The sequence below is a fragment of the Neolamprologus brichardi genome, unplaced genomic scaffold (assembly GCF_056152115.1).
Source record: "Neolamprologus brichardi isolate AB-2024 unplaced genomic scaffold, ASM5615211v1 NODE_ptg000031l+_length_7269946_cov_1, whole genome shotgun sequence".
In the NCBI taxonomy this organism is placed as follows: domain Eukaryota; kingdom Metazoa; phylum Chordata; class Actinopteri; order Cichliformes; family Cichlidae; genus Neolamprologus; species Neolamprologus brichardi.
In genome coordinates, this window is record NW_028270136.1 from 4,169,925 (window position 1) to 4,192,707 (window position 22,783).

At 42.4% G+C, this 22,783-nt stretch overlaps 1 protein-coding gene across 7 annotated transcripts in view; it reads left to right on the forward strand.

The window, feature by feature from the left end:
* Positions 1 to 1,809: 1,809 nt before the first annotated feature.
* Positions 1,810 to 22,783, forward strand: part of nfixb (nuclear factor I/Xb) — a 140,657-nt gene continuing 119,683 nt past the window's right edge. The window contains exons 1-3 of one of the 7 annotated variants that reach the window (XM_087837265.1): positions 1,810 to 2,732; positions 11,616 to 11,699; positions 19,616 to 19,651. In XM_087837265.1, coding sequence (XP_087693391.1) covers positions 2,730 to 2,732; positions 11,616 to 11,699; positions 19,616 to 19,651 — 123 coding nt within the window. In that variant the 5' untranslated portion in view covers positions 1,810 to 2,729. Of the gene's footprint in view, positions 2,733 to 11,615; positions 11,700 to 15,779; positions 16,388 to 19,615; positions 19,652 to 22,783 lie in introns of those variants that run through there. The other 6 variants (XM_087837276.1, XM_087837267.1, XM_087837270.1 and 3 more) reach the window with 6 other exon arrangements.

Consider the following 22,783-nt stretch of genomic DNA (forward strand, 5'->3'; position numbering starts at 1 on the left):
AAAGAAACTCGAGGCCTAAACTGGTTATTTGCTGTGTAAATGTTTCAGGTTGTAATTTTTCCTTTAGAATTTTAAATAATGTCATTTCATTTCGTTTCTTTTGAAACAGATCACACAACCGACCGTTATTTAATGCTGTTTCTCTAAAACTGAATCCCAGATTGTGGTGATTGGAGACACTGAGACAGACTTATATGTCTGATTTTGCATCAAGTGACAGTGAATTTGTGCACAATTAGGATTCAGAAATGACGATAATGTCATCCAGAAATGAAGAAACGGAAAACTTAAAGAAAAAGAAATAGAGAATGTGGCTATTCCTGTGTGTGTGTGTGTGTGTGTGTGTGTGTGTGTGTGTGTGTGTGTGTGTGTGTGTGTGTGTGTGTGTGTGTGTGTGTGTGTGTGTGTGTGTCTTTAGTTTCAGATTTAGGGAGACGTTATTTTATTTTAATAAAGCAGCCTTATCATTTTTCATAACCCAGATTTTTGGTTTTTCCCATAAAAAAATCACATTTTTATGGGAAAAGAATGAACGCAGCTTTACATTTAGTGTGAACTCAAACACGAAGGGACTTCTCTGTCACTGAAATCTCCACGCAACGAACCACAGCCACTCTGAGCCCGGCAGCTTTCTCTTTAACTGTGTGTGAAGTGCTGAAGTTGAACCAACGCGGTGTAAACTGGCATCAGGAGGAATCCACTTTTGTCTCTGCTCATCATTTCGATGCGTGACGTCTGCAGTTGCGCACTTCCGTAAAATACTGCGCTTTACCCATAAAAGGTTAAAACTCGCTTTTGGTAATTTATGCATTAAAAAGACCCCTGTTGTCGTGTTTTAAAAAAAAAGATGTCTGCTGAAATTCCATCTGATTTCCTGCGCTGATTTGGATATTTGTGGGGAATAAAAACTCGGTGAAGGCTCCAGCCAGAAGTCATGCACCTGCGCTCTCTCTAACCTCACTGTTTCAAACTTGTGCTCAAACTGTTCGCTGCATTCATGGCGAAATAAACACATCAGTAATTTGAACGGATCAAGACACAGAGGAAAGAGAGGAGGAGTTTATTCTTTTTTTAAGGATTTGGTTTATAGCTTTGCACTATTGGGGCTTGCAGTCGGTCAGCCTGCGGTGCTGGCTGTGCGTAAAATCTGGCAAAAACTAAAGTGTTAAAATGTCTTAGTTAAACATTTTAAATAGAGACTTTTTTGTAAACTTGCCTTTATTTTATTTGAATTGTTTCGCCATTAAAATGGAAACATATGCGGGCAGCGGAGGGTTATAACCCACTTCAGTTTATTATCACTTTATTTTTTTATCCTCAGAGAAACTCTTCTATGTTTAGTCAAGTGTCAACAAATGGGAGTCTTTTACCTGGGGGGTAATTTCGACAAATGAAAATGTACTCCATAAAAATATCAGCTATGGAGATTTTTGTTTAGATTGTAGGTTTTTGTTCACCAGCTGGAGCTCATATTTAAATTTTAAGTGACACGTGTTCACGTACATACCACGCATCCATTTAGGCTGACTATTAAATTTGCACTCAAAAAAAATGTCCTACCCGACCACCTCCGCCGTCTCCCCCACTGCTCCCTAGAACCTCCGCTCCCTCCCGCCCTCTCTATCGGCCCCGAGCTGCCCCTACACTGTTGCCGGTGAGAGCTACTAATCCCCTGCGTCCACGGTTTACTCTGAGCCCGTATTTAATTCCTCTAAACCCCCAGCTGCCGCCCTGGTTACTCACTGAACACGACAGACTGTGAACCGCTCTGGTTATTAATAATTCACCAGCCCTCCGCTCCGCTTCTTCGGCCGCGGCCGCAGGACACCGTTTCGTCCTCAGTGGTGCGTGCAGGCGGCCACGCTGTGCGCTCACTTCTCGCATTTTGTTTACTTAATTATAGCTGCTCGGTGTCACACACTCACGCTCACACACACACAGTCGCACACACGGGGAGACAGACGCACGTTTCACCTCTTTGTTTTTGGGTTTCAGATCACAGACCGTCCGCTGAGGTCCCGCTCGCGGATGTTGCGACACTCGCGCTGCCACATGCTGAGTTTTGTTTCAGACGCGGTCCTCCCAGCAACTTTGTGCCGACACTGAGAAGGGGGTGGAGGACAGGTGGAGAAGAACCGAGAAGCGGACTGCACTTTTACGTGATCGGCGACGCCTGAGCATGCAAGGGGAGAGAGCGCGCGGCGTCCAGTCTGGAGGAGCAACAGCTGATTTGGTGAGCGCGTGAGCTGCGAGCGCAGGGCAGGCTACTTACTGTCGGTGCGCGGCCAGGCTTCTGCTCCGACACTCGGGCTCTGACGGTGCAGCGTCTCGGTGGCACGTAGCTCGGAGACTCGGTGCGGGGACGTGACGGCACCGGGACTGAGAGTGCAGCCAGGCGCGCGCAGCTTCGAGTTTCGTGGAACTATCACGAGTTGAAAGCCGCACATAAACACCTTGCATGAAGAAGTCGGGAGGCAGACCGCTTGGATTATACGACTCTGCGTCCCGTTTGCCTGGACTGAGAAGAGCTGACTTCACTTTATCCCAAAAAATGTTTACCGGGCAGCAGGCCGTGCATTAGGGCTCTTTTGCTTCCGGTATAAGGCCCAGCTGAGCAAGAAACCGAGCAGTTTTCTCTCTCCCACTCACTTTTTTTTTTTTTTGGAAGCCGAACTTTTCAGAGTGGAAAATGGGTCTTTGAGAGTGTTGGCACATATCCTCACACCACAATGGTACGTGCTATGTAAACCAATAATTTGCTCATTTATGCAGTCAGCTTTGACAATCATTGTACTTGTTCATCGTTTTAATGATTCTGTGCTTTATAGTTTAGTGAGCTATCTTATATTTCGTATGTGTGTGTGTGTGTATTTGGTGTGGCTAATGTGTAACAGTCACAAAGTATGTGCCAAGTCCCTCCACCTACCTGAATCTGTTTGCTGTCACAGTTAGACTCATTAGGATCTTATGGTTATTTTAAAAATGTGGGGAGATTTCCTCGCTAAGGAGCTGCATGTACATTTGAAAGGATGTTGCTGGAAGGAAAACCTAATCCACCTTATTTTAATAGTTACATACGTTGTTGCCAATTTTTTCTTTCCAACCTGCTGGCCAAATTAGTGTCCAGCCCTCTCAGTTCACCGCCCGATGCCTACTGCCTTCTGCCGTTTCATCCACACGGAGAACATGACTCCTCTTACAGACTGGGCTAGTCTATTTATAGTCGCATATGTGATAGGACCTATGGCACAACATCCATAATAGAGGTGTCATATAGTATGTAAAGGTTTCACTGTTGCATGTGGGAAGGATCCCAGAGCACAAATCCCACCTAAAGGCAAGGTTTACCAGAGTCTGGAAAGTTGGCTGTAGCAGGATGGAACTTATTGTCTGCGCCAGCGTTCTATTAAGTGGCCATTTGATTTGTGCGTAATTACGCAGGGACTAAATCCTTAATTACGCAGGTGGTTTATTTGTCCCATTCAGGGAAATCCAGTGGTATCACAAAGCAAACGTTTGTAATGCTTCTCAAACTCTAACTGAAGTTTGTTTGAGGATTCTTTAAGCAGACATCAGCTTATGAGATTTTATCCAAGGTTTCCTTCTTCGTTTGAGTTGAGTCCTTTCAAACAGAAGACGTTTTTCATGTTTTATCCCGATTTTCTTTTAACATGTTAAATGAGAAATCTACTCTCTGTGAGGCTTGCGAAAGCATGCATTTGAATGAAGTGCTTTTAGGTTTTAAAATTAGTAATAAGAAAGTCTGTTTTATGCAAAACTATGAAAGAGAGCTCACACATCCTTGACCCTTAGAAATTCTTTTTTGGCATGAAATGCTTCAAGTCAGGCAATAGTTAGGGGAACCTCCCACATACAACCTTGAAGCTGCTTAGATACCCAGGAATGGATCTTATTTGCACATGAATATGGAAGATTATTAGTATGAATAATTATTTGTTTACGAGCATCCTTGCTGACATGGCAGCTGCCCAAGAAGCTCATCAGTAAAAATGATACAGAATTCAGGACAGGCCTCACATGGGATTATCCCCACTTGTTATTCTCCTACTTATAGCAGCAACTCACCTCTTTTAAAAAAAAATCTTATTTATTTATTTTCAAAGGCTATATGTGTGTTGTGTTGATTTTGTGCCAAACATTTGAACTGCATGTTAGTTTAGTCAGAAGGCACTGGAGGCATCTGTCAATCAGTGTCAGACTCCTGTTAGCTTTCCCCGAGGCCAGTTCTCCATCTCTGCCACAGAAATAAATATTCAAACACTACTTTTCTTTACAGATGATCTATATATACACGAGGATTTATAGGTTATGGATTTTTCCTTATGTGCCAGAAAGTAAACAGAAAGTTTGAGCCATCATCAGGAAATACAAAGATGACATTATGGGTCCAAAATGATGATTTACAGACAGACTGGACCTTTACAATAAGCAATACAAGCGGTTTTTTTAAATAAATAGCCAAATGCAAAGTTTACACTGGATTCTCCGTGGTAAACATGTGTGTGATATATAGTGCAGGAACTAAAGATTAAAAAAAATAGAGTCACAGAGTGCTGTGTAAATAGCTGTGGTAACTGTATCCTGCCTCTGTGTGTGTGTGTGTGTGTGTGTGTGTGTGTACAGCCCACCACATGATGATCAGACAAGCGGTTTTCCAGTCTTGTGTGATCTCCATCTTGGCCGTCGTTGCCAGTGATGTCATCCCTCACTGTATACAGAATATTATGCTATTATGTTTGTCCTGGCCTTGACGTTTCTCTGGAAAAATAAATAAGGCTTCAAGGAGGCTATAATAGCTTATACAGCGTGTAAGCTTTTGCTGTAGTTTAAAGATGGAAACTCTGATATACAGTCAAACAGCATAAATATTAGGATAGTGAGCTCAGATGTGCTTGTCAGGTTGACTGGTTTTTAAGCTGTTGTGATTTTAACAGTGTGCAGCCGAGGGGCTACAGTGGATATATCACGAGCTGTGATCACCTCAGTCATTCCTTAATATGAGATCCTTGTGCTAAACGAATCAATGAAAGAGTGTCTCAAAAGATAAAACTACAGTAATACTCCAGTGGTTTACTGCTTACAGTTGGGTCTGAGCTAAGCTTAGCTAAGCTAATCATTCAAACTGAGAAAAGCTGAATCCCAGATCTCAGTGCAGCTCAGTAACATCTTTCATTAAATTAAATTCAGTTTCATTACATTTTCATTTAGTTAAACTCACTCAGCTCAGACTCCATTCCTGTACTGCTAATATATATATATTTTTTTGTGTGCGTTTAATAGACTGAAATGTCAAGAAAACTCTAGTGACATCATTAGACATCAACAGGGCAGTTTTTTGGGCCTCAAAACATTTTTAACATTTTTAATAGACCCACGAAACACATGACAAATGGTTTTACAGGCTGGACAGTGCTCTGCATGGTAAATACAATGAATGGATTCTAAATGGAGTATTTTCATATTTATTCATTGCAGTATTACTACTCTAAAATCTTTATATCACTGCTGAGTGCAACACACAGATCTGAATCTTTAAAAACAACATTTCTTATGCTGAACAGGCTCACAGTCTGCATGCCTGTTGGTTGCGTTTTCAGGATATTCCTGTATTCAACATCTTAACAACCAGCCTGGACAGAAGCGATTAACTCATTAACTCAGTCGTGGTGTACTATTGCTAGTTAAACCTTAACGTTGTTCTTGGAGAGAGAAAAAAGCGAACCACTGCACTGTGAGTGCAGTGGTTTCTCTTACCCACCAACCGGTTGCAGCAGATGCTTAGATAAGACTGGTTCTGCTGGAGGCCCCTTCCTTTTAAAAGGGAGTTCTTCCTTCTCATCATCGCCAACTGCTTCCTCATAGCAGACTGTCTGATTGTTGGGGATTTCCCTTTCATTCTGCTTTTTCTTTAACTTACAAAACACCTTTGTTAAGAATTGGTTCTGTATAAACAAAAAGAAATAAACCAAATAAACACTGGAAACCATATCAAACATCTGCAACGCTCAAAGTCTGAGTGCAGCATAACTGAAACTACCAGCACGCACGGCACCGCCAAATTAAAATGTTGCGATGTCGCGAGCAAGAGAATGAAGGTCAAATCCAAGAAAAACGGGGTGTAAACATTAAGATTTCATCAAAGGCCCGAGAGGTCACGGGATTCAGCTGTATTTAGAAAGAATGCCACATTACTGTGTTTTACAGGATGTTTAGACAGTTGTTTGCTACAGTTAATGCAAAAAAGCATCTCTTCTTATGGAACAAAATCAAAAATAACCCTATGTTTTAATTCAAACGTTCCCAGGGAACGCATAATGCCTAGTACAGGAAGCCAGATTTACAGCATGCAGTTTTAACTTCTTTAAGTGAGCTCTAAAAATATACAAAGTCAAAACACTGGAGTGAGATAATCTCACTTGTTACTTTAAACAAATAATAATCTAGAAATAACGCAGACCCTTCAGTATTTGACTGAAGCCCCCAGATCAGATCAGTTTGCTTTGGAAATGGCAGAACAAATCACAGATTTTATTTTAACTTGATTCAAGGCAAAGTTTTTTTGCAGTTTAAAGGAAGTCTCATTTTGTACCACGAGCCTGAATACCTCAAACTCCTCCATCTCTATTCTAGCCCTCCTTTAATTATCTTATCAAGACTGAAGCCTCACATTAATTGGTTTCACAAGACACACCAGAATGCACACCAGCTGTGTAACCAAGTAATTTGAATGAACTTAATTTGGGAAGGTGCTGGTATCTTATGCCTTCTGAGTTTAATTTGGGGGGGGAGAAAAGGGGGAAAAATCACAACAATACATGTATTTTCTCTCTTCACTCTCCTCTTTAGGGCCTTAATGAGGAATTAGAGCCAATAGCATTATTCATTAAACAGGGTTTTCCAGCTATTTATCACTCTAACAATATTAGCATATTTGTTTAAAATTTCAGCACTTTTTTTTAGCATTCGTAACCAGGTTTAGCATTTTTAATAATCTGGCATCGAATGTATCATACCAAATTGAATGCTGCAGAAGAACCGGCGGCAAGACCCAGAAACATACTAAAAATCCTTTACGAACACACACACACACGCACGCATGCAAGCACGCACACTCCTCTAATTACCACCTCCCCCCTCCTTGTCTCTTATTCCCCACCTCCTGAGATGCAGGTGTAAAATATCACATTTTTCCAGCATTTCTCCCTGAGGTGGCGCTGGCTTGGACTCACACAACGTAAATTTCCCCTTTCATATTCCCCCACACATTTTTTTTACAAACAAGTTCCCCCTCCCATCCCTCCCTCTCTTTGATGTGCTTGCCACATCTGCACAGGTTTGTTAGCTTGTTACCAGGTGAAGAATGAGGATACAATTAAGGCTGAATGGAGCAGGACTGAGTAGGATGTCAGTTATGTTTTGCCGCAGAAGTCTCTGATCCTCTAGGAACTGTTGAGCTCATACAGACAACTCTGCAAATGATTAGGACGGTGCGGCGGAATGATCAGAAGGCTGTTAATCAGTGACTGCGAAGATACCCACCGCTGGTGGATCGACGCGTATTGAGAAATATGGAAACCCAGGTGGTTTCTGGGCTGTTGTGTATCTTTGTGTGAACAAGACAAAGTGGGAGACAGAGGAAGGTGGGCCATATGTATATGCGCTCTGATTAATCTAATTCCATGTGAGGCAGCCAACTTAGGCATCTGTCCCCCTTTTAGATCTCACTTATTGTAAACGCGGATGTCAGAGAGAATTGAGCAGAGTAAGTGCAGCTGAGGTATTGTAGAGATCATGATTCGTATTCATGCTCAGTTGTGTCTGAGATTGGTCTCAGATGCGACTAAACGAAGGTAGCGCTGGTGCTAGGTGACTGCCCAACCTGTTATAGTTGTTGCTTTTGCTTTTTTTTCTATCATTTTTCTTTCATTTGTGTAAAATCAACTAAAAGGTTAAAACAGCGAGTGGCTAACTTGTAAACATATTAGAGCAATTAGCAGCTCAAAGTGCCTATTCATAATCAAGGGCCGCTTCAACTGACAGCCGGTTACAGTTTCACCTTGAATTCAGCAACAGCAGGATGTTGCTAATATGGCTCATTTAGCAATCTACAACAACAATAATACACTAAAATAAATGTTTTCACTACAATATGAAAATATTTGAAAATTAGAGTACACCTCTTCACTCTCTTCATGAGATTCACTTTAACCTAGCTTAGCATGTTAAAGTTTGAAGCTAACCTTCAAACCTAACCTTCAAACAGGTTAGCTTAGCAGGTGCTAAGCTAACCTGTTTGAACTTTTTCTTTGTGAACAAAGAAAAGTACAGTGACATAGTCTCACAAATAATGTTGTGCTAGCGAGGACACAAAAAAACATTTGGTAAGACAGCTTAATAGAAGGTTTGGACAGAGCTAAGCTAGTTATTTATCCCAATTTCTAGTTTTTATTTTAAGCTAGCTCCAGATTCATACCTAACATTTTTATGCTAATTCAGGTAACATTGCTAGTGTTAGCATGTTGGGGGGGAAATAAAACCTAGCTGTTATGAAGTATATGTTTACTTTTATAAAATCTGCAATAGTTTGAAGCAATAAGTGACAAATTACTATCTTCAAGGTTGATACTATGAGCTTATTCTTGTCTTAGTCTTATTCTGGCAATTAGGTTTTTACAGGACAGAGAAATAAGACAACTTGAGGGATTTTATAAAACGACTTGATAAAACAGTTGTGAAGTAAAAATAAATAAAATATAGCAATCCTTGTTCTCTCTGAACAGAGCTAACCTAGCTGGGGGTAGGGGGGTGTTCTGTTTCTCTGGTTTGTGTTAGCTTTAGCTAAAAATCTTCAGACCTCTTTATGTTTAATGCAATTGTTTCGCCGTCTGTAGTTTAAATTTACATGTCAAAACTTTTTGGCAGAGAGAAAAAATTGTGATCGTTGATATTCTATTATTGCATTCAATCATTCATTTGGAGATTTTCTGTCCACTTGATGAGTCTGTTATTTGTTCTCTGTTTAGGGTTATGTAGAGGGAATTCCTTGTACGGCTGTTTTCTGTGGGCAGAATTGACGGTAAAATAGTGAATTGTAAACATGTAAAACAGCAAATGATTTAGTACATAATAGTTATTAGTTCCATAATTGTAAATTTAGCAAAATTACTTGATATAAACATATATAAACATAACATATTCAACCTCTGAACAGAATACTTACAATTTTATGAAGTTGCCTGCAAAACCTCTGTAAATAGCTAAAATTCACAAACTGGGGGATTTTCCAAGCTCTTGAACTACCCCATACATGCTGCATGTAAATAATATGGAGATTTGAACTGTGGATTTAAGCCTGACCCAGGCTGATGCTTCTCTGTTTTAATCATCTGTGCTTCATTTCAGTCACCGAAAACCAGCATCGCAGACAGCAAATGATTAGCGGGGCTTTTTAAGTGTTTATGACATGAGACTCTGCAACTATTTTAGCTTGGGGCCGGCCATATGGATCAGGCATATGTTGCATACATATAGAAAAACACATATATGTATAATTGATACTATGCTGCATAAAAACTGACAGAGGAGGAAAGCGGGCCAGTGCTTCAGGGAGCTGCACTCAACATTGAGCCTCAGTGCAGCTCTCTCAGGGCTGGAGACAGAGAAAGATTCATTCATTAAACGATGTGTTTCTAGATTGTCATTTATCCGGTGCTCAGCGTCCTCAAGCCGGGATTCCCTCTGTGCAGTGAAAATTATTTTTCATCCTTAAATGACTAAAACATGTCAGAAACAAGAGGCAGCTCGAGCCAGTGGAGTGCCATGTTTTGTGCTGCTCTGTAATTATCAGTGGAGTAAAATATATCCTTCAGCTGGACTGGGCAGTTTAAAAGCTTAACAGAAAGCCCGGGGAGCTTGACAAGGGCACCATTTAGTGGGACAAATGGTTTCAAATGGTTTCCCTCCAGTGTTTCCCCACATATTAATGATGACAGGCCAGAGGTTGGATGCTGAGGCCGAGCGCCGCGCGTAGTGTTTTCTTAGCCATTTGGATGACTCGAATTCTAACTTTTGTTTAAGCGAGCGTGTGCTTCACGAGGCACACGCTGAACTTATTGTGCGTGGGAGAGGCCACGCTAAACAAAGCCAGTGTTAGTCTTATGTTAATCAACCTGCCTGCTGAACCTTTTGCCACAGACGTTGAGTGAAATCATACACACAGATGCCCTTCCTGTGTTACAGTAGAAAGGAAAAGGGAAAAGACTCGAGCTGTAACCTCTCATTCTGCAGGATATGAATAGCCTGTGTCGCCAGCCGCAGCTCAGTTAGTCCAAGTCTGGGACTTATTATAGTGCTGCGTGTTTATGCATGTGTCTCTGCATGTATTTGTTTAAGGGCAATCCCATGTCACCCGGCGCATGTGTGTATTTGTCTGCATATGCAAATGCTTAAGTAACCTAATATCTGTTTAAACTCCCTAAAAATCTGTTTATATCACATGCCAGTTTAAATACTATAACTTGACATTTTCTTGCTGGCTACGAGCGATGTTTGTTCCTGTTTTGGGTGCATGTTTGTTTCTGCTGTAGGTATGTTGAGAGATAAGAAGGTAAAGTTCTGGAAAATAAGATTACTTCCCCTCTTCTCCTATATCCAGAAACTCAAGTAAGTCCCATTGTGAGTAAAACTTCCACTCTCTTACTCATGGAACCGGAGCTATTTTCATGAACGCAGACGTTTTTAGCCCTTGTCTAATAGGTTTAGTCGATTTCCAGAAGAGACATTAAAATTTAGCCTGGCAAAAAGCAATTTGTACCAGTTAGGACTAAAAAGTAATAGCCACAGGCTAGCAAACCAGGCAGAAGTCCCATTCCCATATCCAGCTCCTCAGTCTGTGGTTTCCTCCCATCTATGTTGTCTGGCCTGGCTGCCTCAATTGACAGCAGAACTGCAATGGATGCTCATTCAGAGCCCAAGTCTCGGCTGACGCGTCCCTCAGCATACAAATGAACTGCACTGAATAGAAACAAACACTTGGGATAAACACTTTAGCTGCATCTATCAGCGGATGCAGGGCAGGGCCTTTTGAGTGGCCTGTTTTTGTCTCCGCGGAGGCAGACGTATGGCCTCTGTATGTGCGAGTCTTTGCCAGACATGTGTATTACTGTATGCGGCTGTGCGTGTGAGTGTGTGTGTGTGAATGATTTGTGCTGAATCAGAGCAGGCTGACAGAAAAGTGACCATGCAGGTGAATTAGCAGGGACAGGAAATGCCATTGTGCCGGAGTATTGTGTGCGGGTACGGCAGCTAAACACTTTGCTCCCCATTCAAGTGGCAGTGACTGGCAGGGCTGGGCCTCGGGCCTGCACAGCATATGGGCGCAGGCAGGCGGTGCACACCATCGTGCGTGTGTGTGCAGAGTAGTTATCTGGTGGTGGGACTTGAGGAGGATGATGAAATAGGTCGAGCAGCAGGATGAGGAGGATTTTCACATACAAAATCTGCTTTTGCAGCTTTGCGACCAGCTTTTCTGTGTGTTTTAAATTCCCTGATCCTAAATACAGAACCAACTAATGCATCACTGTGTTACATTTCAGGCAACTGAAACCTTTCTGTTGAACGAAGAACCCTCCAGAGGTCCTGGGATGCCTGAATGCTTTGTAGTATCAGATTCATACAGGGTATGCATCTATTATTATTATTATTATTATTATTGTTATTATTATTTCATGTGTCGGTATTAAATGTGTTATTGGAGTCATTACTCATTATTCTGACTGACAGTCTGTTTTCATGCTCTTGGTAATTGCACCGCAATCATAATGTCATTCACAGCTCCTCCACTCAGCTGCAAACCATTACAATTATTATTTCCACACGCACGTTTAAGAAAAAAAAGAGGGGGGGAAAAAGAAAAAGAAGCCTTTGCAACTTCACCGAAGCGCCCTCGTCTCACGGGAGTGCAAATTACGACGATAATGTGAAGCATGCCTAGATGTATAAAACGAAAAAGAACTACAAAGTAAGAGAAAAGTGAGCAGCATTTCTAAAAAAAGAAGCCCGTGAGATTTACAGCAATCGGCGTGATATAAAATGGTAATAAAAGCAGAGGAGTCGGGATGGGGTGGGGCGGGGGGGTCCTGTGTATGACTGAAAATGTGATCATTAATGAGGTGGGAGCCGTTTTCTAGGCTACAGGCTTTGTTTCCCAGAGTTAAGTCTTATGCCAAGTCTCTCAGAGAATCTGGGTTGCTGCACTATATTGTATGTCTCCGGGTAAAGAAATGAAGTGCTGTGGCCAGGAGTGGGTAGCACGCCGTCTAAAGAGAGTTTTGGGAGACAGGGGTTGAGGGGGAGGGGTGTCACTGTGGCTGGATTGGGGCAGCGAGTTCAAGAGCGTCCACAGGAGAGCGTCCACAGGAGAGCGTCCACGGGAGAGCGTCCACAGGAGAGCGTCCGCCTCCAGCTTCTCGCCGGGAGGTCTAATGTAGGGGGCTCGGTGTTGTGCAAAGTGCGTCACGACTCCATTCATTGTCGTCCTGAGCATTTTGTACAATAATGTTATGCAAACTATACATTATAACAACCTGTTCTGATAACGTTAGGATCGTCCTTGATGCTTATCTCTGATCAGTATCAGTGCACATTTCACTTCCCCTTTCGGCCCTGTTGATTGATATCTGTATATCTGCAAAGAAAAAAAGTGGGGGAAAGAGGATATCTATGATCTGTCACATCACTCAAACATTTGCAATGGTGATTTCTTTTTTTTCATCACAAAAATAACAGAAAAAGCAAAATAAAAACAGAAAAAATTGAATTTTAAACACAATAACGTCCCAGAATTTTGCAGCCAGTGAACAATTAATACAGGACAGAATTTGCATTATATCATAAATGCAAACGGTAACCTTGCTTACTTTTTATTTTTTTATTTTGGGGTATTTTAACTTTACCAGCTGACACTGAATTTTCAACATAATTGTTTTTCTTTTTAATCATTTGTAGCCCGGCTTTTCTTGGTAACAGCTTTTCTAAGAAACTGTTCCTCAAAGGCTAGTGAGTCTATTAATGTTTATGTTCAAACGATTCGTTTCAGCAGTGCTGTGCTCACAGTTTTATCTGTTGTGTTTAGACCTCCAATGCTAAGGTTGAATAATATGGTTTCCATACCTGGGTGGCCAAGGACCGTGTTAAAGGGGACTTATTCTGGTCATTTCCAGCTCTGTATTTTTTATTCTTCCACTCTACTAGAGGATCCTTGCATGACTGAGCTTTTTGAGAGTCTAAATGATTCGTCTTTATCTTCCAGTCACTGTCTAAAACAAGCTGTTTGAGCAGCTCTTCGTTTGAAAAACACCCTCCTTTTATACTAACTTCAATCTCATTGGCTACCCCTCCCAAACAAAGAACATCAAGTGGGTGGGGCTTCTCCTTGGCATAATACGGAGCCAAAAACATTTGCGTTGCTCTTTGGGCTCACACAGATTACTTCTGCATAAGTTGACCTCGTGGTCAAGTTTAATATGAGCATCCACCTCTGTAACAACGCAGTGCAAATGACAGAAAATAAGCAAGACACAGTGGGTTATCTTCAAAGTTTAGCTAGCAACAGTGATCATGGTTGTCACTCAGATGTTAATTAAAGCTGTATTTGCATGAGCCGCTAGAATGTGACATAAAACACAGTTTTGTGGTTAATAACATGTGTAAACCTTGTAAACATATGTAGCAGCCTTTTAATAATCCACATTTTATGAGTGGTTTTCATGTGAAGCTAAACTAAGATGTACAAACTGTGTTACGCTTAAAATTAAGGGCTTAAGGTCGTGTGCTCAATTCCTGGTTCTCAGTTCAAACAAATAATTGCAACCACCTTAAATTTACTCCCTGGAGCTGGCTTACTCCATACTTTTAAAGCAAAGGAAACTTGTAATATTTTGTCTTTTTATAATATGTTGGCAATATAACATGTCTGAATTTTTCTAAAATCGACCAGAAGTGATGTTTCTCCAATGTGACTAACAGCCAATGAAAAGATTTTTAAATCCCCCCAAATTTTGATATTTTGTTTAAACTATTTGCATGTCTGTGCGTGAAACACGACAAAAATAAAAATTGCTAGAAAGTGTATTCATGCACTGCTCATGTTTTTTGTTTTTTTAATTAATTAAAGGAGACATCTTTTAAATTAGAGGGTGACTTTGGTGAGACGGATGTGTTTACAGGCGATTCCACCTGGTCGGGAACAACTACTTCAAGCAAAGCCTCGCATGTGCAGTGTATGTAAACGACGCGCTGCTAGAGATGACATCTGCTCTGCCAGACATTGCAACCACACTGACTTATCTCTCTGCCACCTATAGACAGTTGTGGTATCAACACCGGCTGTAATACTGTGCGCACGGGTCTCCGTCAAATTTGAGGTTACTTTCATCCTCATACGACCTGTTTTGCACGCCCACAGCCTAAAGCCTCCCCGCGATGCACGGCCACAGCGGCTGCGAGATCGTTACTGCTCACTCCTGTGACACTTTCCTAATAAAATCCTCAGTTCTGGTGCGACTGCACAACAGCACCAAGCTGGTGGGTGAAGTCACTAGCAGCGCTGGCCACTCTGGAACAGTGGTAAATATGTATATGCGAAGCGTGTGAAAAAGCAGAGCCGCGGCAGACCCACCAACCATAGCATATGGCTCTACCATGTGTTACTTAATGAGAGATTTACTCACACAGACCACTAAATGTGTGGCTCGTTTAAGGAGCGACGGCAGAGGAGTGTTTGCGTGCGGAGCGTGCAAGTCGGCTCCATAAAGGACGGAGAGCAGAGGCTGTAACCTTTTGCGCTCGGCTACAAAAGCGAGCTGGAGACAAAGAGATTTCCTCGCATGTTGCAGGCAGGTTATGAAGTTGATACACCTGCCCAAAGGGAAACCAAAAGTTGTGTGTGAATGTGTTGTAGGGCGTGTCTGTGTGGTTCACATTAGTCATGTATCATATTCACAGAAAAGGAATGCTGGCGTTCTAACCTTGTGCGACGGCGAGGGCGAGAGGTTGCAGTTTTGTGGCGTTACATGCGCTCCTGACCACACACTTTCTCCCTCCCCGCCTGCGCCTCTGGCTCGAGTATCTGGCCGCGTGCAGTAATTGGCCACACAGAGCCCAGATCTCTTTGTTTCGCCTGCAGAGGCTTGCAGGATTTAATAAAAAATGCACGAGCAGTAGGCCTCATAAATCTGCGGGACTCTAACGTCAGGCCTAAAATTTCAGCTCCACTTCTTCCACAAAGACTTCACTCCCACCCAAATTCCCACTGTACCACACTCGGGACCTGCTCCAAGAAATGTTATTTTATGATTTTTATGTGATATGTGTTCCCCTCACTACCGTTCATGTGTGTGTGTGTGTTTCCTCACACACCCCAGTGAAGTATTTGATACCGCTCACAGACTGTGATTATACGTCTGTCTTCGCTGTTTTCTACTTCATAGTGAACGCTACAGTAACTGTTTGGCTTGGACTCACTTCACTGGTTTTTCAAGCTACAGTTGTGGCTTTTTCAGACTGGGTCAACTCTGGTTCAGTAAATAAATAGACTTAACTTAACAGCAGCAATGAGATGACGCATCGATTTGAATTCCTGTAAATTAATTTAAATGTAAACGTATGCATGAGAGATCCTGTGATCAGGACCTTCAGCAGAATTATGTTAAGAGGTTTTAACTGAATGCATGCTCGGCCATCGCATATTCAAAAAGTCAGTGAAATCAGAGGTGCTCTCGCAATATTCCTCAAATTATATACTTTCATCTACTCTGATGATGCATTTACGTGTTTCCTTCTCAAGTCGGTGTAACTGACCGGCTCATCTGCCCTCTGGTAATTATTTGCCTGCTCTCAACATGGAATGCACGGGTCAGTAAACGCAGCTCCAAAGCACAGTATCGCGAACCTAAAGACGCAGGGAAGCGTGTGCACAGCGGAGTCAGAGTCCCCAAAAGCAAAGTTCATGCTGTGGCAAAATGCGAACATTTTGCTAAGAAGAACTTCAATCTGCGTGAAAAATAGAAAGAGTGTGTGTGTGAGGGGGGGGCTTTCAGTAGGATAGAAGAGGAGAGCGATAAAAGTCCTGCGAAGAGGAGAGCAGAGGAGAGGAGAGGGGAGGGAGACAAAGTTTTTTCCCTGAAAGTTTGTGCAAGCTTTCACTTTCTAGGCGGGGTTACTGTAAGCTGCAGCAGCATGGAGTGAGACAAACAGGACGGCGAGCGATTGCAATGCAGCACCAAACCGAGCTTCCATCCAACTTAAATAAGCTCTCCAAGTCTCCTTTCTAAAAACCACCATGTACTCCCCGTACTGCCTGACACAGGTAAACTGTCTTCTCTTGTTTCATTGTTTGGGTAGCTTACAGTGGGGACGCCGGGTTTTCTCGTTTATGTAAATATACTTATATATACGTGCATTCAGTGCGGTGCCGCTCTGCCTTTTCCTCGTGTGCTTCGTGGTTGTGTCGAGCGTCTTTCTTCCACTCAAACTTCCACTCAGCTCTCCCGGCGGCTCGTCTCGCGGCGCGCTCGGTCGCGCGGAGCTTTTTCTCGTGCGTTTCCATCGCACATGGTTTTTTCTTCTTCTTCTTTTTTTTTTTGGGAGAGAAAATGGCGCTTCTCCCCAAATGTATTTTTGTTTTTAAAAACAAAAAAGAAGGAGGGAGCCCGTGAGAGGAGGAGATAGCAGAGCGGTGGAATAGACGGAGCGTGGAGCGGAGTTTCATTTGACTGTTGATAAGATTTTTCTAAAGTGGCGAGAAACGCAGGGAGGGTTTTTTTTTTTTTTGGCCGGTGAGAGGGGTGTGAGCAGGGGCGCACACCGCCGCCTTTAGGGCTGCTTTCATGTGGGACTGAGACCGGGAGAGACGAGAGACTGGAGCCTGAAGTGTGTGTGTGTGTGTGTGTGTGCGTGTGTTTGAGAGGAATAGAGAGAGGGAGTGTGTGTGCGCGTGTATGCGCGCGCGCGTAATTATAATTGGTCAGTATACGTCCTCGTGCGCCTTTAGAAATAGTGTTTCTTTCTTTCTTGCTCTGCTGCTTTACCATCTCTTTTTCACTTGAACGCAACACGTGACAGGATCGATTTCAAACGCGTATTTGCACGCGCTTCTTTTTCTTTATGACCTTGAACGTATAGACAGCTGTGTGGTGCTTCCTCGTGTTGCAGGGAATTCAGTGAAATAAAGTCCAGGTAGTGACTTCACTTTTTTAGCACTTTGCTTTTGTTTCGGCTCAGAAATATTGAGGGATGCAGTTTCCTGCATCTGCAAAATGCACACGTCATATTTAATTCGAGCAATTGTCATCGTTGCTTTGCTGCTATTGTAGACCTGATGACGCGATCAGTGTGAGGAGATATCTCAGAGTGATGATTAAGTAGCTATTTAAACTTTATTTAAATCTGTGTGTGTGTGTGTGTGTGTGTGTGTGTGTGTGTGTGTGTGTGTGTGAGAGAGAGAGAGAGAGAGAGAGAGCATATCTCTTATATCCGTTCAGTGAAATGATATCAGCATACTACTTTTAGCAGATTGTATTTCATGCACTTTTCCTCCAGTTTATTTGTAATACATGTAAAAAAAAAAAAACATCTTTATTCATATTAATTTAGCTGACACGTCACGTGTGCTCACACGCCAGATCTTTCCCTAAACTACAGTTTCCAAAGCGGTGCAAGTTCCGCTTCATGCTTGGCTGGAGATAAATGTCACATTTCAGACTGTTCCTGAAGCTTCCCTCTCCATGCAGTTAATCTGTATCTTTTCTAACCTCAGCCATGTTAAACTGTCATTATTTCTCTCACCAGAGCGTATTTCGCAAAGCCAAATAAAACCCAAAGTCTCCGTTCTGACATGGCGTTCTTCAAGTTTTCATTTCAACATCAAGAAGGTTTTTTGTTTGTTTGTTTTTTATTTTTATTATTATATTGTTGTTGTTATTGCAGGTATTTCCTTCACTGACCTCCCCCGTGTTAAACAGTTGACAAACAAGACAAACTTGTTTATCCCTCATTGGTTTCGGCTGACAGTGGACCGCCAGGGCTGCTGTTTTACGTGTAATTCATTCCTGATTTTTTTTACAGTGGTTTTATTAAAAAGAAAGAAAGAAAGAAAAAGTGTTTTCCTCACATTATGAGACTCTGCTACCAGACGGGCCGAGAGGATGTTTCTGGGTTCGTCCCACGCGGGCACAAGTCATGTCTGGTTTCCATTTAAAACATTAGTCTCCCCGATCATGATGCCCGTAGAGCCCAGAGAGGCAAGAGTTTATTATTGTCCCAATTAATTCTTCGTTTTATTGAAGAAGCTATTAAAGGCTACTTAGGGGGCTGACTTCAGGACTTGGATAGTGAAGCTGTATTAGTACTGACTACATTTTATATATATATATATCTATATATCTATATATATATATATATATATATATATATATATATATATATATATATATATATATGAATAAAGATGACTTTATCTGCAACATAAAAAATATTGCACAGTCACAGATAATCCCTAAACAAAAGAAGCTTTTATTTACCAACATAAATTTCCCCCTAATTCAAACTAAGTGGCAGCAGAAGCTCATACAGGCTAATGTAGCACACATGGTGCTCAGGATGGGAACTTACAGTATGTCTTTGACTGGGCATGAAAAGGGATAGAAGCTCATGTTGTATTTCTTGTCATTTTTTAATAATTAGTAGCCTTATGTGTGCGCAAAAACAACTTCCCTCTCCGTGCAAACAACCTCCTCTCTTTTCACACACACACACACACACGCACTTTCTCTCTCTCTCACACACACACACACACACACACACACACACACACACACATTCACATTCCCTTGCAGCTCCGTCTGCAGACAGAAAGGCACATTTTGTTTATTTAATTGCTGTTAATAATTAAGAAATCGAGCTTGGACCTCGGATATGGCAACACATGTAAACAATCGAATGAATTATTAACTGCGTGCTGGGATGTGACGGAGACTGCGTGATGGAGGCAGATTACCGAGAGAGCCCCGAGAGGAGAGGAGTGTTGGCTGCGTGACTCCCACTGCGTTTCAGGATGTCCTTTCGATGCATATTTATTTATATTTTAATCTTCTATTAGTAAGAATTGGGTTACGGTTCTTTTTGCATAACTATACTTGGGAGTGCTGCTCAGATTATGCGTCGACATAATCGCGTTGTTGCTAATCATTTTGGGTTTTTTTTTTTTTACATAATGCATTTTCACTTTTTTCCTTCCTTCTCTCGCTTCTCTTGCTTTTCCCCAAAGTTGTAAGTTCCCAGAAGGCCACAGTGACGCAGCACAAATCTTAAAAAACAAACATTTTGGGGAGGAGGGGGATGGGGTGGTATTCAATGCTTTTCTTAATGTGTTCAAATCATTTATGCAGCTCGTAATGTTGTCATCTCAGACTGTTTTCACTGGTGCGACGTTTTAACTTATTCCTTCCCTCTGCCCTCCCCTCCCTCCCCCACCCTCTGCACGCCTGGACGCTGACCCCTGCTCTCCTCGCCTCTTAACACCCTCTCAACACTAAAGTATTACCCTACTCACCTTCTAAACAATGCCTTAGTGGTAAGTCCTGTTTAGTCCCTTTTTTATTCAGCATTAGGTGTATGTGTCTTCTCTTTCTTTTTTCCTTTCCTTTTTTTTAATCTTGGAAAAAGAAACAAAACAAAAACCACTTTTCTCTCCTCCTCCTCACGTAGGGCCTCTCACTCTGACCTGTAGCTGGATTTATTGCAGGAGCGCGCTGATGTTGTTTGGCACACACTTAGCCAGAAATATTTTCACATTATATGCTTTTATTTTGTTAGTGTTTTTATTTATATATATATTTTTAGTTAAAGAAAAACAGCGGGTAATGATCAAAAACTGACCGCAGGTCCAACACTATGAATAAATGACCGCGGCGGTGAAACCAGATTATATCGGCGCTACTTTCCAAATAATACTTGTAACAATCCGCGAGGAAAGGTCGTTTTCCGTGACTTTAAAGAACTTTATTTTCCTGCGGATCTATTTTCGATGTCAGGCTCCGTGACTTATTAGTTTGTCCTCCCGGCCTGAAACGCCACAGTTTCCCCTATCAGCGCTATATTTCTCCAAGAGGATGTATTATATTTTCTTACGTCACCGCCAATCGGTATCTCGCGTTATCAGAGAGACGCGTTTTCAGTATTTCTTGAGGGGTGGGAGGGACATGAGCTTGTTTATTTTATGTGAACATCTGATAAACAAATGTAATCAATATCTGGACTTTAATGCATTAACTTTAAGTTTACACAAATTTGGTGACCCCCACCCCCCCTCTCCTACCCCCACCCACTTCATCCACTCCCTACACATCCAGGCTGTCTCTCTGTCTCTTCCCATGGTCTGGAAAATGAGTTGGAACAGCTGTTCAGAGGATTAAAATCCGATGGAAGGCTGGTCTGAATAAACAGGAAAATGTTGGATTTTTCAGAAACCTAATGAACAGCGTGTAACCAAGCGTCCACGCGGGACAGCCCATTGTTCACCTGAAAGTTTTGGTTAACACCAATCTGAATGTCTTTACACCAGTTAGGCCCGTGAGTTGTCACCACTGGGCGCCCTTTTCCAGCCAGACTGTATTGCTCCCATCCTTTAAAAGTCAGTTAAGGATTGGTCTTAAATTACTCAGGTGGGCATGTTTCAATCATGTTATTGTCACGTGATCAGGTTCAGTTTTACAGCTTAATTGCTTTGATTCTACACACAGACACACACACACCCAGTGTAATCCAGTAAAGCTATAGAGGAAGAAGAAGAAGTGTGGAAAAGAGACACAGCGGCCAGTAAAGCACTCTGCTTCTGGCCACCAGTCAGAAAAAATGAACTCATAGCTCGTTTGATTGACAGGTAGGGCTGATCTACTGTGCTCGCTCGTCTGCTGGTTGTGTGCGCACATGTGTAACTGGAGTGCTGGACTGGCTGTGCTGGTTGTTTCGTGCTGTACAGGCAAAGCTGGACCCTTTCCCCCTCTTCATGGGATACCAGGAGGTCATAATGTCAGACTGCCTGGGACACTGTGTTCCATTTATAACACACAGTCAGTTACAGGCCCATCCGCCTCGAACCCACAACCGCTAAAAGGCTAAATATTACACACACACACACAAATATCACCTCAGGCCTCAAACAAGCAGGTCACTCTGATAAGACGTTGTAAAACTCCAAATGAGAGCTTAAAGCGTGACATGGAATATTTGCATTGAAAGCACATGACTTAGAGGTTTATGAAGGTTTCTGTGATTATTGTCAGTCAGAAATGTGACTGAGGGCCACCGTGCGTCAGCGTGCAGACATTTACTGTCGTTTGCAAAGAAAATCAGAGCTCTCTGTGGTGGCAGAGACAAAGACAAGATGAGTCGGGTGCATTTTTGGCAGCAGGGAATATAGATTTGAATTAAGTAGCATGTAGTTTTTATCTCGAGCTGCATGCAGAGAGAGGCAGAACCAACTGCGTCTCATTCAATATCAGCACAGCTGTCCCAGCATCCGTGGAGAATGGATTCCTACTGCTATTGCCATGGGAGGCTCCAGCCAAGAAGAATGGGAGGATATCCAGTGTGTGCGCTCGTGTTTTAAAAGGAAGGCGAGGAGTGAGAGGGGCGAGGAATATGCTGGTGTGTCTGTGCGCACACATGGCTGTATGTTTGTGTGATTTTTGCATGCGTGTGTCATGTTGTCTCCACCCGCCTCACTTTTCCTTCGCTCATGTCACCTCTGGCATGGATTAGTCTCTGGCACAACCCTGGCAGTGCCGGCGGCCCCAGTGCGGTTCTGTGGTCGCCGATATGTTGTGCCGTTGCCATGGCTACTGAACACACACACACACGGGTGCTAAATTACATAATTGAGCTAGAATATACAGAGGAACACAAAATACTTAGTGTACAATGTGAGCAGAGAAAAGGGAAAACCACCGAGACAAAGTGTTCCTTTACCAGAATATGAACCGAGAGCTCAAAGCTGACATGCATTGGTGAATATCTAAGAGCTTTGTCATAGCTTAACACATCGGTACAGCGTGTTCTTTCCCTTGATTTTGAGTCATAAATCTACATAAGAGTGCTGCCATTATGCGGATGTTTGAAACAACAGGCAGTTGAGGGAAAGGTGTTTGTGGTGGCACACACGCCAAAAATGTCTGCTTGATAAGGGCGTGGCAGGTGAAGTTTACACAAATGCATCATTCACATAATTCCTCAAGTTCATCTCATTGTCCTCGTCCTGAGCTGTAGATTGGCCCAACTGGATCGTTACGCTACGAATTTAAAATCTTTGAATTGGAAAAGTAGCAAACACCAAATATCCCCCAACCAGGAGTATCAGTAACCCTTACTCCATTGAGTTGCATATTAACCCAGAGTTAGCAGCCATTCGAGCTGCGGTGTTGTACACTCAGGGATGCATATTGTGCCAAAAGTAGAACATGTTGCTTGTGATGCTAGATGGCTGTCTCTACCTGTTTCAGTCATTGGTAGAATCAATATTTCAAAGATGAATGTGGTACCTTAGTTTAGGTTTTGAAACATCCTGGCCACCTTTGACAGATTTGTCAGTAAAAGAAATAATAATAATAATGGATTGCATTTATATAGCGCTTTTCAAGGCACCCAAAGCGCTTTACAATGCCACTATTCATTCACTCTCACACGCTGGTGGAGGCAGCTACGGTTG